General features: G+C 38.3%; 1 protein-coding gene across 2 annotated transcripts in view; it reads right to left on the bottom strand.

Moving 5' to 3' along the window:
- Nucleotides 1-282: 282 nt before the first annotated feature.
- The window catches only part of PLA2G4A (phospholipase A2 group IVA), a gene marked incomplete at both ends in the record, with an annotated part of 113,051 nt that continues 98,274 nt past the window's right edge, over nt 283-15,059 (bottom strand). For both annotated transcript variants that reach the window (XM_084249715.1, XM_084249716.1), the window contains 3 exons: nt 283-414; nt 8,828-8,985; nt 10,544-10,739. In XM_084249715.1, the coding sequence (XP_084105841.1) occupies nt 283-414; nt 8,828-8,985; nt 10,544-10,739 (486 nt within the window). The remainder of the gene's footprint in view (nt 415-8,827; nt 8,986-10,543; nt 10,740-15,059) is intronic.

The raw sequence follows: 15,059 nt of genomic DNA, 5'->3' as shown, positions 1-15,059 counted from the left end.
AGGACACATTAGATGCTTGGTCAGGGATATCTGAAAATACAGTATATGTTCGTACATTTGCATTAGGAAATTCATACTGATAGAAAATGCAGATCAGTATTTTTACATAATTAACATAATCTGTCAACCTAACAAACATATCAGGATATTCTCATGCAGCCAAATAACTGCAACGTTGAGTATCAGTCAGTCTCTTGCGATTGGTTCTGTGCTTTTAAATCCAGTTGTCATGACATTGCAAATAGCCTCAGCTCAGAAATTCCTGCCATTTTTATGCATAAACTATGCAGAGGGTTTGCTTAGAAACTCCTTGTTGAAGAATCTTCTTGCCTCAATATTACTGAGAGAAACAGAACAACGAGATGGATTCTGTCTTCTATATTCAATGCTTTCAATGATGGCATTCTGTATCACCTACAGACATAGGCAAAACATGTTAAATTAGTGCTGCTCTCAACTCATTCAAACATTTGTTTGGTCAAAGCAAAAATCAAATTGATCTTTTTATCACAGTATTCTTTTAGAAGGAGAGACGCTTTGGGGTCATGCATGTGTTTATTAGTTTAACACTAGGGTCTGGCAAGATGGTAGAAGAGTGAAGCTGCCAAGTTACCCTCATCCTCCCCCTCCTCACAACATATTCACAACCAGACTACACTTAAACAGAGAATAACTCCTGAAAGATGGAAAATGACCACTGTAGGCATCGAGAGGGCTGACACAGAGGAAGGGAGTAGGAAATTCAGTAATTTAACTGCGTAGAGTGATCCCATAGGGAGAAAAGGCGGCTATCCAAAGTCTCTCTGCCATTGTTGTTGAGGGTTCACAGCTCATCGGGGACTTTAGAATAGAACTCGGGGGACTAGATTACAGAAAGGATGCACACAACTGGCCTGCAGGATGGAGGGTGCACTATCAGAGAACAGGCACAGAGATAAGAGGGCAGAGACCCCCTGGCAGAGCACTGCTAGAGGAGGCAGATGCCTGCAAATACAGAGATATACCACTGGAGAGCAACAGGGCACCCTGAGCTGGAGAATGAAGCACCTCACACCACCAAAATGGGGAACTGAGAGCAGACATGGTCTTGGTGACTGCCAGTATGGAGTCTATGAGGTGGTGATTATTGGTTTGAGCCTACATCTCCTAATGGAGAATAACTGGAACCTGAATAGCCAGGGAGGGTTGCTTGGAATGCCTGTTTCCCTACAGAAGAGGCTATTTTCTGCAGCCTGGAGCTGTGCATGTGAAACACCTGCCTCACTCCTACCAGGGGCCAAAGCCGCAATAACAGCTAAATAGTACATGGTCATTAATCAGATTTCAAAACAATTGGGACCAAGAACTGGAGAAAATGCCTAAAGGCAAGTTCCATACTTGAAAGGCAAAGAGAATAAATCCTGTATTGTGAACATTTCAACTCAAATCTCTTCTCAGTGCTGCTGTTCAACCATAGCTTAGAAGTTGAGGGATATGAGATTGTTCATGTATACCCACCCTCAAATTGGGTGCTTGCTCCCCTGCAGCACTTTAGAAGCTTGAACCCTTGGTGCTCATTGGAGGTACACTTTTGGTGTCTTGTTTTCCCAGTTCCTATGACTACCTCTTATTGGCACTAGTGTCCTAGTCATTCAAATAGATGCAGAGGCTATAGTTTATGAAACAACAGACACACATATATATATAGATACTGGATAAAAACCCAGGCTTATACCCAGAACCTATAGGCATGGTGTAAGGTCAGTTTATTAATGCCAGAAAAGAAACCTCCTAATCGGAATCCATAATGAACAATAGAAGAACATATCACAAATGCTGGAGTAACTAAAATTGGAGAGACAGAAGAACAAATCAAAAATACTAGAGTGAAAAAAAATCCAAAAGATGTCTAGGAATAGTAGAAATGTGGACTCTGATGAGTTTAAAATAACAGTTATAAAGAGTCACAAAGAGTTATTTCATGATGAAATAAAAACAGTGGATCAATAAAAATAAGAATATGAAAGGTATTAATAGAAAATATGAGATTACAAATAGAATTAAAGACTCTAAAAAGTACTGTAACTGAATCTAAAAATGCAGTTCTGGGCCCAAATAATAGAAAAATGCAAGTAATAGAATCAATGAATTGAACGCACGGTAGTGGAAAACACACAAAAAGAACAGCAAAGAGAAAAAATGAATCTAATAAAGTTAACAGTATAAGAGCTCTGTGGAGTAATTTAATGAGAAGTAATATCCATATCATGAGGGTCCCAAAAGATGAGAGAAATGCATAGAAAATTTATTTAAAGACGTAAAAATAGCCAAGAATTACCCTAATCAGGGAAAGAAAGCAGAGATCCTGATCCATGAGATCCAAAGAGTAACAAACAAAATAAGTCCAAACACAGACACACTAAGACACATTATAATCAAACTGCTGAAATAAGTGACATAGACACCAAAAAGAGGGCCTCCCTGGTGGCACAAGGTGTTAAGACACAACCTATGAAGCTCGCCGCAGCCACTGCAGCAGGAGATCGATCCCTGGCCAGGGAACTACCCACATTGGTACAGCAGACCTCTCCTGACTTGTCCGCTGCTCCCCTCAGCAGTCAATTTGCCTGTTCTGTTCCCCACTCTGTCCTGGTGAATCCTCTCATCCCCTACAACTCTGGCCTGTACCCCAGTTCTTGTATGTATAAATAAATAAATCTTAAAAAAAAAAGAAACCAAAAAGACCATCTGAAAGAAAACAAAGAGTTGGTTCTTCAGGAAAGTAAACAAAATCAACAAATCTTTTGATAGGTTAACAAAGAAGAAAGAAAACATTAATACACAGAATTAGAAATGAGGACGGGGAAATTACTATAGACAGTACATAGATGCAGAGGGTCATACGAGATTACCACACAACTACAAATCAACAAACTCAACAACGCTGAGGAAATGAACAAACTTCCAGAACAATATTGTTTATTAAAACTACATCATGAAGAAATAGAAATGCTGAAAAAAAATCACAGTCATGAAAATTGAATGAGTAATCAAAAATCTCCCAAAAACAAAAGCCCAAGGTCAGTTTTACAAGGAAAATTTTTCAAACCTTTAAAGAACTTATGCCCAGCTTACTCAAATTATTCCTAAAAATCTAAGAAGGAATGCTTCCTAACATTAACTTTTAGGTTGCCAACCATTATTCCAATACAAAAACCAAAGACAGCACAAGAAAACTACAGACTAATATCCCTGATGATTATTAATACAAAACCTTCAACTAGGGGCCTCCCTGGTGGCGCAAGGGGTTAAGTCTCAGCACTATGAAGCTATCCTCAGCCGCTGCAGCATTAATTCTATCCCCGGCCAGTGAGCTAACCCACATGGCACAGCAGACCTCTCCTGTCTCGCCTGCTGCTCCCCTCAGCAGTGTATTTTAGTCAATCTGCTTGTTCTGCTCCCCACTCTGTCTCTGGTAAATCCTCTCACCCCCACACCTCTGGCCTGTACCCTACTTCTTATATATATATAAATAAATCTTGAAAAACAAACCTTCAACAAAATACTACCAAACGAATTCAACAACCTATTACAAAGATCATACATCATAAGCAAGTGGGATTTAATCACGGAAGATACATCAATTAATCAATGAAATACACTAGCTCAACCATAGAAATGTTAAAAACCACACAATAATAGCGGTAGATGGAGAGAAAGCATTTGACAAGATACAGCAACCGTTTATGACAAAACTCTGAACAAATTGGGAATAGATGGAACCTAACTCGATATAATAAAGGCCACATATCGTACACCTACAGCTATTTTAATACTTAATGGTGGAAAACCGAAAGCTTTCCCTATAAGATCAGGAATAAGACAAAGATGCTCACTGTCACCACTTTTGTTTAATTTAATTAGAGATTTTAGCTTATCAGATAACAATAAGAAACAAAAGGAATCCAAATCGGGAAAGAAGAAGTTATTATTTGCAGATGATTTGGTACAATATATAGAAAACCCTAGAGATCCCACCAAGAAATCATATATTTGTACCAATATGTGAACACAAGTGATAGATTACACATGAAAATTAGTTGTGTTTTATTTACAAATCATGAACAAGAAGAAAAAGAAATTAGGAAAATAACAACCCTTTAGAATTCCAGTTAGACAACTGTGGGGAAAACTGAGACACGTAATACCAACAACAGCTATTAGCAACTCAAAATCAGCACACCTTAATCTATCATATCACTAGCCTAGTTTCGTCTCCTTGAAAGTAAGTTTAAAACAGGGAATAGAGCATCTAGGGAGACACCAGACACAAAACTTCGCCCAGAACTTCAGCAGGCTTCATGAATAACACAAAACTCAAACTTGCAAGTGCCTCTCCAGTGGGAGAATTTTTCACTATTTTTAAAAGGTTTCAATTCATAATTAATAGCAGAATATAATATGATACTTGTAATTATTATTATCATATTAACTGCTTCTGGGGATTGCCGCTTACCTGCCAAGCCCTGAAATTATTTGATTTAATCCTCATTCAATCTTAGAAGATACGTATCATTGTTTCCCTTACAAATGGAGAAAGTCACATTTAGAAAGGTCATCCAACATGCCCAAGATCACTCAGCCAAGATTCAGCAAGCAAGGTTAGAACAACCAATTTGTAAGACCCCAAAGCACCTGCGTAGACTGTTCCAAATATACAGTGTTACTGGCTTCTGTATATTTGTATACAGATTGGCTTCTGTATATTTGTATATTATATTATTGTATATTATATTATATTATAATTTATTATATTATAATAATTACAATTATATATAATATAATTATAATATATTATTGTATATTATATATTATTTGTATATTATATATTTGTATATTATATATTATACTGTATATTTGGCTTCTAAAAAACAACGATAAGCAGAACACGAAATGCTGTTGCCACAGTAAAAGCACAGAGGCATGAGGGGGTCAGGAACTTGGGAGGACTGAGGGAGAGCAGACTCCTGATGTTGCTGGGGAGTCAGGTCGCTGTCAGCTGAGAAAGCAGAAACAGGGCAGAAGTTCTCTCAAGACCAGCTGGACCTGAACTTCACTAAAGCCAGCCAGCTAGCACCTTCAAGGAAATGCAGCTGTCAGACGCAGGGTGGCCTTTTCAAAGGGAACATTTAAGTCAGAATGTGAGTTGAAGAGAAAAATTTGCTTTAAGTGGTTGTGACCCAAAGCTGAAAGCTCTTCTGTGGGACTGGCAGCCAAGTGTCTTTGCACTAGAAGTGTTTATATTCACAGTGCAAGAAAACAGGTGTGGGGGTGCTGAGGTAGATGAGTAACCCACTCTATTCAAATGGTGCACAAATAAATGAGAGATGCAGCTGGTGGGCTCAGGTGAGCTCTCCAGCATCTGGCCTCAGCAGTTTATTGTTCTGTATTATCTCTCTCTCTTTTTTTAAAGATTTATTTATTTATTTTATACAAGAACCAGGGTACAGGCCAGATGCGCGGGAGGGTGAGAGGATTCACCAGAGACAGAGCGGGGAACAGACCAGGCAGATTGACGAAATACACTGCTGAGGGGAGCAGAGGGTGCGACAGGAGAGGTCTGCTGCGGCATGTGGGATTCTCGCTGGCCAGCCGGGATCGAACCCGCGATGCAGAGGCTGCGGGCAGCTTCACAGCGCTGCACTCAACAGCCTGCACCACCAGGGGAGGCCCTGTTCTTTATCCATTATAAAGAAGTTTTGATTCTCATAAAATATGTTTTCTTGGTTAAAAGCAGGTGGAGTGTGGCAGAGGTGCGTTGGGGAGAGAGTTAACAAGGGAGAAATAAAATATCAGTGAAAACTGGAGATCTTGCTAGAGTGTACATGCTAGTGTGCACATACACAATCAACAATCACTTGAACACAAGTTTCAGTTATCATGTAATTTGAAAGGAAGCCTACATTCATTCATTTATAGAAATATTTATTTATAGCCTAGGCTACTTACCTATACAGACTAGTCTATTATTTTTTAATGCTGCACATTTGTAAATTTTTGGGGATGCAACCATAAAGGTACAGGCTGTAGGCACCCATAGGTGAGGGTCCCACTTAACGAGAAGCTTGTGTTTGCAGGGAAAGTACTGCTCACACACCACCTGGCTAAAGATTCACTCACTACGGTCTCAATGGCAGCTGCTGGTACCTTGTATCAGAAATGAGGAAACTGAGGCTCAAAAAACTTAAAACACTACAGTGGTGATATTACATGTTTTCTTTTAAAAAGATGTCAAACATGGGCCTCCCCGGTGGCGCAGCGGTTGAGCGCTGGGCTGCAAAGCTGCCTGCATGCAGCCTCTGCAGCGCCAGTTCAATCCCCGGCCGCCGGCAAGGGTCCCGCACGGTAGGCAGACCTCTCTTGCCGCCCGCTGCTCTCCTCAGCAGTGTATTTCGTCAGTCTGCCTGTTCTGCTCCCTGCTCTGGCTCTGGTGAATTCTCTCACTCTCCCACACTTCTGACTGTACCCAGTGCTTGTATAAATAAATAAATAAATCTTTAAAAAAATAAAAAGATGTCAAACATGCAGCCCATCTGGGATGGAAATGTGAACCAAAACGTGTCCTTGCTTCTCCAAGTTGTTCTTGGAAGCAAAAGGTCTTGCAAACAATAAAAAACCTGCCTGGTTAAACGGTTTGTGAAGAAGCAACATTTGAGACATTATAAGTGAGGAAAGCTATTTTGGAATTCAGTGTATTTTTTGTTTAGGCTTTAACTTTTTCATTTTTGTGTCAAACTACTTTGAAGAATGTATGTAAAATATATAAATAGAACTATATCATCATTTGTAGCAAGCAGCCTAGCAGGTTTTCTACAAAACAGGGCTGAAAATAATGAGAGAAATGTAGTTATATATATATATATATATGTACTTAACACATATATATACTGTATAATACATGTCATACATTACATATAATCTGATATAAATATATGTATGTATATATATGGATATCCTTTCATATATACAGATATACTTACTTGCATACTTACATATATATATGTATATATATCCTGTCATTTTCCCAAGTCCAATAGTATGTTTATATATTCCTACAATCTGCTTAAAGACAGCTGAACAAGCCTAATACATTTCATCCCCAGGAATATATAGTTTTGAGTTTATTTATTTATTTAAGTTTTTTTTTTTTAAGATTTATTTATTCATGCATACAAGAACCAGGGTACAGGCCAGATGCGCAGGAGGGTGAGAGGATTCATCAGAGACAAAGCAGGGAACAGAACAGGCAAACTGACTGAAATACACTGCTGTGGGGAGCAGTGGGCGAGACAGGAGAGATCTGCTTGCCATATGGGATTCTCGCTGGCCGGCCGGGATTGAACCTGTGCTGCAGAGGCTGCGGACAGCTTCACAGCACTACGCTCAACCGCCTGCACCACCAGGGGAGGTCCCAGTTTTGAGTTTATTGACTTCATACTAAAAAAATAGAAATACTCTATCTCTTAGTTCTTATTTAACAGCATGGAGTTTTATAAAACACAATATTACTTTAAGAATGTTTTCTCCCTATAATACTGATTTTCTTTTAGTATTCACCATCACCACAGAAATGTAGCATATAGATGTAGCTTATAGATTTCAGATATCAACTGCTTGTGAAATGAAAGGAATAAGAAAAGGAATAAATATATTTAGAAAATGATCTACACCATAAACTTCATTAATCATATTTTATGTGAAAGGTGACATGTTACCCACGAATGAAGGCTGACAAGAAAGCATTTTAGACTTGCAGGAACTGAAGCTTATTGGGGAAAACTGCATTAAAGATTTTGACTAAGCAACATACGATGATCTGTTATAATTGTACATGACCAATCAGTACTAGTCTCAGGGCTAATTCAACAATGAGCAGACGAGATGCCAGAATTCTGTTAGCTCACAAAATAGAATCAAATCTGATATAAACAGAAAACTCTTCCACACACTGTCCATGCTCCAGCAAATCAGTCACGATGGTGTCCATTTCCACTTTTATTTTTTTTAATGTGCAAAATCCCATTACACTAGTGAACTTGGGTTTTCACAACCAATAATGCTTCGTTGGATGTTGAGATTTATAACCACAGATGAACTCTGGACCTGACCACCCAGACGGCACATTTTGTGAAAGATAACACACCCAGGGCCTATCCCTACAATTTTGATTCCAATTACACAACAGAGTTCCCAAATGGTGAGTTAGAGATGAAAGAATTTCTCGTCAGCGTGGAATCTTTTCAGCAGATACAGTAGTGATAGGAATGACTGATATGGAGAGAATGACTTGTTTCTAAAGTTTCTAAAGCAAAGTGTACTTGATATCTCAAGAGCTAAAAATGGGGAGGCTGCCACTTTCAGCGAAATTCCCCAAATCCACAGAAGATATTTAAAAGCAAGAGTATATTCATTAAAATTCATGATCTTTTTTTCCAGGTTAACTACACTCCTGGTTAGACTCACTTTCCAACTCTTATATTTTCTTTTCATTACTTTTGTTTTTACTTGTAATTGACTTTATCATATGATGAATACATTAGATTCTTTGGAAAAGAAGCTTCACATTAACCAATCCTTCAAACAATAGTATAAATGTGGACTTGGCCATCTTAGAGGCATTCATTTTCTTTTGTGTGAATTTTATAGTGTTCTTCTGGAAATTAAGAAAATAACTCATGGAAAATAGAATGGGACTTTTTATTTTTCCACTTTAATTTCAAAGAGACATTGCTATGCTCGGTGTTCAGGGAAATAGGTGTCCTTGTCAGTGACCACAGGGGATACTTACATCGATGTTGTTCAGGGTATTGAAGTGCATCAGATCATGCAGCCTTTTGAATGCTTGATTTGGATATTGAAAGTTAAAAGTTGAAAATGGTGAATCAGGGTCATCAAAAATATCAAAATCTGCTATTTCTTTCTCTTCTTTAGTTTCTCTGGGAACACCTAAGTTTCAGAAGAATCTCAAATGAAGTTATGTTGAAAGCTATAAAATATCTCTAAATTCTAGGGAATGAAATAGATAAATATCCATAAACACAGCATTGGGAGTGCCCCAGGAGTCACATAATCTGCGTAGACACTGTTAGGCCTTCATCCAAATTCCCTGGACTTGATAATTTCTGCGTGTTCTGATATGACAACTTCAAATTGCCAGTATCTGCATCTCTGTGCCTATCGGCTTTCTTCAGCTCCCTGCCAGTGCAGAAGGCTGTTTTGCTTACTAGCAACAGGCTAGAAATGCCAGTAAATAATGCTTTTTCCAGGCAACAATCAACCAAAGACTCTATGAAGTTAGTATACAAATATTCAAGAGCAATATACCCTGCGTCTTGCTGTGTGAGTGGGAAGGACAATCTGGACCATGAGAGCTATTCCATTTCCTAGAGTTTCCCAGCAGGGTCAAGTTATTGTGTGGCAGACTCAACACAATCTTTTTGTATGCCCTTTCTTCATTGTTTCCCCACATCCTCATTCAAGTTCCCTCCTTGGGAACTACGTGCACTGGATTTCTTTTCTCAGAATCTGCTTCTGGGAGAACACAAACCACTTTATCTAATTGTCTTCATAAGACTCCTGTACACAGTCTTGTCTTGAGAATTAACAGTGATAGAAAATTCTCTAGATTTCAGTGAATACACTGTTCAATAACTATTGGATTTTCAGAAAAGTCATGACACATTTTTGTTTGAAAAACAGAAAAAATGCTTCAGAAAAAAGTCATGACTTTTCTGACAACCCAATAAAACTGCCAGCCAATTCATCTCTCTTTCTCTGGTTTGAAGTAGGTCTCAGAATAACCTCCATTCCTTCTGATCCTTTCTCTGTCTTTTTCCAGTAAGTAGAAAAAGTCACTTTCCATTCCATAGTCTACTCTCAAAGCTTCTGTAACTAATTTTGTGTCTCTCTTTTCACAATATTTTCTGGCCCTAAAATAATGTGGCTTTTATGCCTTCCGCATCTTGCCTGGCAATCCCTATATCTCCTTCTGGAATACAGAAATGTCTGCAGACTTCTCTGGATGTGGTGAGACAGAACAATTATACCTTGGGCTGGATCCTCTTTTTCTATGAAAAATAACATGGCAATCTTAAATTACTACTTAAATTACTAGCCATGATATGCTGTTAGATTACAGTGATCTATGGTCAGCCAAAATGATTTCTTTTGAAAGGGTTCCATACAAGGGTGAGATTCAAAGATGTAACAACGCCTATGGGGAGGGGACTGATCAATTAAAACAAACATAAGCTGAGGTTTTGGAGCAAAATTTTAGACATTCTTACTGAGCTAGTTGTTAATCCTTCAGTTTCTGGATTTTGAGGAACTCAGAGACTCTTGGGGCATAAAAGAGGGGGGAGTACTTGGGGACTCAGGATAATAGCTATCTATGAAGGTAAGGGAAGCATTCCCAATTGCAACAGCTGGTATAGCAGTGAACCAGCTTAATGTCAGTCTTGCTCCTTTACCAGATTTCTTTATATATATATAAGTCCCAACATACCTGGAGCCTTGAAATTTCTGAAGTTGATGTTGGCCAAAACAAAATGGATGATAGTTGGGCAATCTTTCTCCACATCAGGATTCTTGGGTTTAAAGACATAGCACTCCTTCAGTCCTTCTCGATCAAACACGTAAGGGTCAATCTTTGGGAAGGGCAGCTTGTTCATTTTAGCCCACTTTTCTGCCAGCAGAAGTTCCTGTGGGAGGCAGAGAAAGATACATTTGGGAATCTTTAGGCTTTTTGCTCAGTTGGTCAGGTCATCATTCACTGTTCATGAGGTAGCTACTACAGGCGAGCAGTGTGCTCCTTGCTAGGACAAACAAAGACCCTGTTTTACAGAAGCCCATCGATGTCAAAAATATTTAAAAGTACTCCATAAACAAACTTGCTATGGAGTTTGATTCTTGGTAGTGGGTTAGCTCATTAGGAAAATTCAAAATCATTGATGAACTGAACCGAATGAAATTATGTTGACATAACTGTTAGAGAAAAATAATTGTTTGGGGCATTTGTAAATCATGTGTTTATTTGCCCTTTGGCGTCCTTTGACTCATCTGATGAGGCAGAAGGGGGAGCAGTTACTGAATTTTTATGTGTCTACTCTGCAAAACGAATAAACACTAACACATTTTATGTGTACAAATTTGCGTTACTCTTAATCACTTTTTTTTGGCTTCCATCTATGCAAGGAAGCTGAGTTCCTACCTCAGTGTTGTTAATTTATGTGTAGTGGCCAAGAGTAGGCCGGGCAGAGGCACTAGGAGTGAAGTTAGAGCGTATCCAGATTGTATGACTGTGTCTACATATTAGCCCCTTGTCCATGAGAAGACTCTTACAGAAAACACAAGGACACACTCACAGCAGCTGATCTGCAGCTGCTGACCTGAAATGTGACTAAGACATATATGTTTGTTGTCAACCATGTTTGCTTGTTTCTGAAGCAAGGCTGACTAGGCAGTGAGTAAGAACACACATAAGCAGTAACTTTAAACGAGAACACAAATTAACACAGAGAGGGGCAATGAAGAGAATGTATTTCTATTTAAATACAGTTAAAAGGGACTGAGACAAATAAGAAACAAATTCTTATGGTGGTAAAAGTATTGCAGCCAGATTCATGAGTTACACTGTGAGTTCTGACCTTGGGCACATTTCTTAATATCTCCACACTCATATTCTTTAACATAAAATAGGGATGTAATGATATCAATACATATCTCATAAGATTGTTATTATAATTAGCATTTGTAAAGTATTCAGAACTGTCTGTTGCATAGTATGCACTATGTAATATTTGATAAATAAATGCCAATAGAGAGAAAAAGAGATAGAAGGGAAAGAATGAGGAAAGAAAAGAGGAAAATGGAAGCGAAACAGGAATAGTATTAGGTAAATTTCTGGAGATAGGAGATTTTAGGCAAATAATCATTATAATTTTAACTTTTTAAAAATTAACTTTTATCATCATCACACGGACTCAATTAACAAAAATCCATGATTTATTGTCATTCCGACATAGAGACGTAAAACTCTTGCTGTGGAATGACAGCCTGGTTGGTGAGAGATAGTAATCAAATAACTCTTCAGGCTTAAAACTGTGATAAATTTTACAGAAAACCATTTATCATTCATGAGATTTTGCAATTTTTTTTTTAATAGAGGCATGTTATTTATTTATTTATTTCTTTATTTGTTTTGTTTGTTTGTACATGCACTGGGTACAGTCAGAAGCGCGGGAGGGTGAGAGAATTCACCAGAGCCAGAGTGGGGAGCAGAGCAGGCAGAAGGACCGAAGTACACTGCTGAGGGGAGCAGCGGGCGGCAGGAGAGGTCTGCGCGCCATGTGGGACCCTCCTCCGGTGACCGGGGAGCAGCCGGGGATCGAACTGGTGCTGCAGAGGCTGCGGGCAGCTTCGCAACCCAGCGCTCAACCGCTGCGCCACCGGGGAGGCCCCATTCATGAGATTTTATAGATACCTAGACTATAGCTTCCGAATGGGTATTAATTGATTCAACAAATTTTCCAGAGCACCTGCTATGTTCTGGGCACCTGCTATGCTTAGTCCTTGGAGATGACAATCAGTGGGAAGATTAGTGTGTGTGACAGTGCAGGATGACAGAGGTGAGAATGTGATGTTTGGCTTCAGACTTGGCTTTGCAGTAGGAAAGACCCAGCTCATATATAGACACCCTGTCTTGCCATTGGGCGATAGGAGACAAATTGCTTAGCCCCTACAGCCCAACAGGGAAGGAATTATTTTGTGGGCTGCAGTGTGCAGTGATATTCCCCTAATAGCAACATGGGGGGGAGGGAGTGGGGTTACACATAACAACAAGCAAACAGGACCAGAGACTCTCTCTCACACAGCAGGCTCCAATCCCATTGCAGCTGCAATTGACCTTGTTCCTTCTTTCTCAGCAACCACTGTCAGAGAAAGTTAATGCTATTATCTTCCTCTGGATTGCTGTGAGGATTAAATGAAGTAATGTATTTTAAAAAATCCCTCAGTAATGTCAAAGTAAGAAAAGAAGTACTTTGAGAAAACATCTTAAATTTAGAGAAAAATACAGTCTTCATTGAACTTTCACTTTTGGATGCTTTTGAAGTGATGTGGATCTTAAGTGGATCAATTAATGCCATTTACAAAGAAATAATCATTGGGAGAGCAAAGGATATAATGTGTTTCAAACATCTTTCATAAATCATTAAGCTGAATATGTTTATATTTCACTGAATATCTCAACCTATGAATAACTTCTTGTTTAAAACTTGAGAACACTTTTATCACCAACTCCATCCCATGCCCACCCCCACTTTAGCTGACTTATTCAACTTGCTATTTCTAGTCTAGCACTGTTCACAATTATTCATTCAACATTATTCAACATAAAAACAAACCCAAAAGTTCACCCTGTGAATCAATTGCGTGAGAAGAGGGGAAAGAAAGCTTTTCAGTGTTTACAAACATGACTCAAAGGTATGACCAATGATGTGTGGGGCTGTGTGGAGAAAAAGGAAAAGGGAATCACATGAGGTAAAAGATGAAACTATTTTTAGATCGCTATTCTGCTGGAATCAGGAAGCAACGAAAACTTTCCCTTTCCTTCCTTAGACAAATCTGATGTGGAAGACATGAAAAACTGATGACGACAAACAGTGATTACAGGATGGAAAAACCATCTCCTCTTTGATGTCTCACTACTCTGTAAAGACTGGGAAACAAAGACAGACTATGAGTAGCGCACACGAGTTTGAAAGGTCTTTAGAAGAATGTGGTGAGCAAAAATAACAGCTGCACTCCCGACAAGAGTGACTTGCCAGAGCTGTGTCGAACAGTGTTCCCTTACAACCATCCACTGTGGCTGCTGTTTGACACCTCAGATATTCCACACAGCTATAGACTAATTTATGGCATATTTGTATAGCACTAAAACTGAAATGATTTTTCTGTGGAGATAAAAAATTTCCAGCATCCTTCCAAGGGATACTTTGTAAGATGTTTGCATTCATTTTTGAGTACTAAAATATCTTTTTAGTATAATTGACATATTACATTAGAGGCATAATTGACATATTACATTAGCTTCAAGTGAGCACTATAAGAATTTAATATTTGTATTAAATGGTCACTGCATCTCTGTCACCAAATGTAGTTATATTTTTTGCTTATTTTGAGAAATTTTAAGACCAAGTATTATTAACATAGTTAATAATAAGCATAGTGATTATATGCACATAACCAGTTATGACTATAAGCATAGTCACCCATGCTGTACCTTATTACAAAAACATCCGGAAGAAGAGGAAAATCCATTAAATGGCATAGGAATACTGATATATTCAAACTACAGTGATGAATAGTATGTATATGCCATTTTATTTATTTACACATGCAGATAAATACATATATTTAAATATATAATATGCAAACATACATTTAAACATATAAATCCATCTATCTTTATATGTATTATAAATTAGCTTTTCTCTAGAGTAAAAAAGTTTTTTGTCTACACAAACTTAAGATATGTGCCTTCTAAGATGTTTCTTATTTTTGTAGATCTATTTTTAGATTGAAGAGAGGGATGGAGGACAAGTATTAAGTTAATTTATAGAATCTTAAAAAACATTATTGAAGTGGCAATGGATAGAACATACAATGTAGAATTCATTGTTTTGTAGTTACGGTCACTCTCACTTCCAATAAAAAGCATGTTGGCATTAGTTAGGATCCAAGAGCTTGACAATACAGTGGGTATGAAAATAATGTTTTCCATCTAATAGTGTGTAGAATTCACACAGAACTTTACAATTCTTCTTCTTCACTAATAGTTTACTATACACTCACAAATTATATAAGAAATTAACACTGGGTACATCTACTCATTCTGAGACATCTGGCTCCCTCTCAGTGATCAATATAGGTGTAGTGGGTTGAATGGTGGCCCTTTCAAAAGTAAGACCATGCCCTATTGCGCCCCGTGCCCCTCTAAGAATTATATACGTGCACTTATT

The sequence above is a fragment of the Talpa europaea genome (genome assembly GCF_964194135.1).
Source record: "Talpa europaea genome assembly, chromosome: 12".
NCBI lineage: Eukaryota > Metazoa > Chordata > Mammalia > Eulipotyphla > Talpidae > Talpa > Talpa europaea.
Note: the sequence above shows the minus strand (reverse complement) of the source record. Positions and strands in the feature narration are given on the sequence as shown.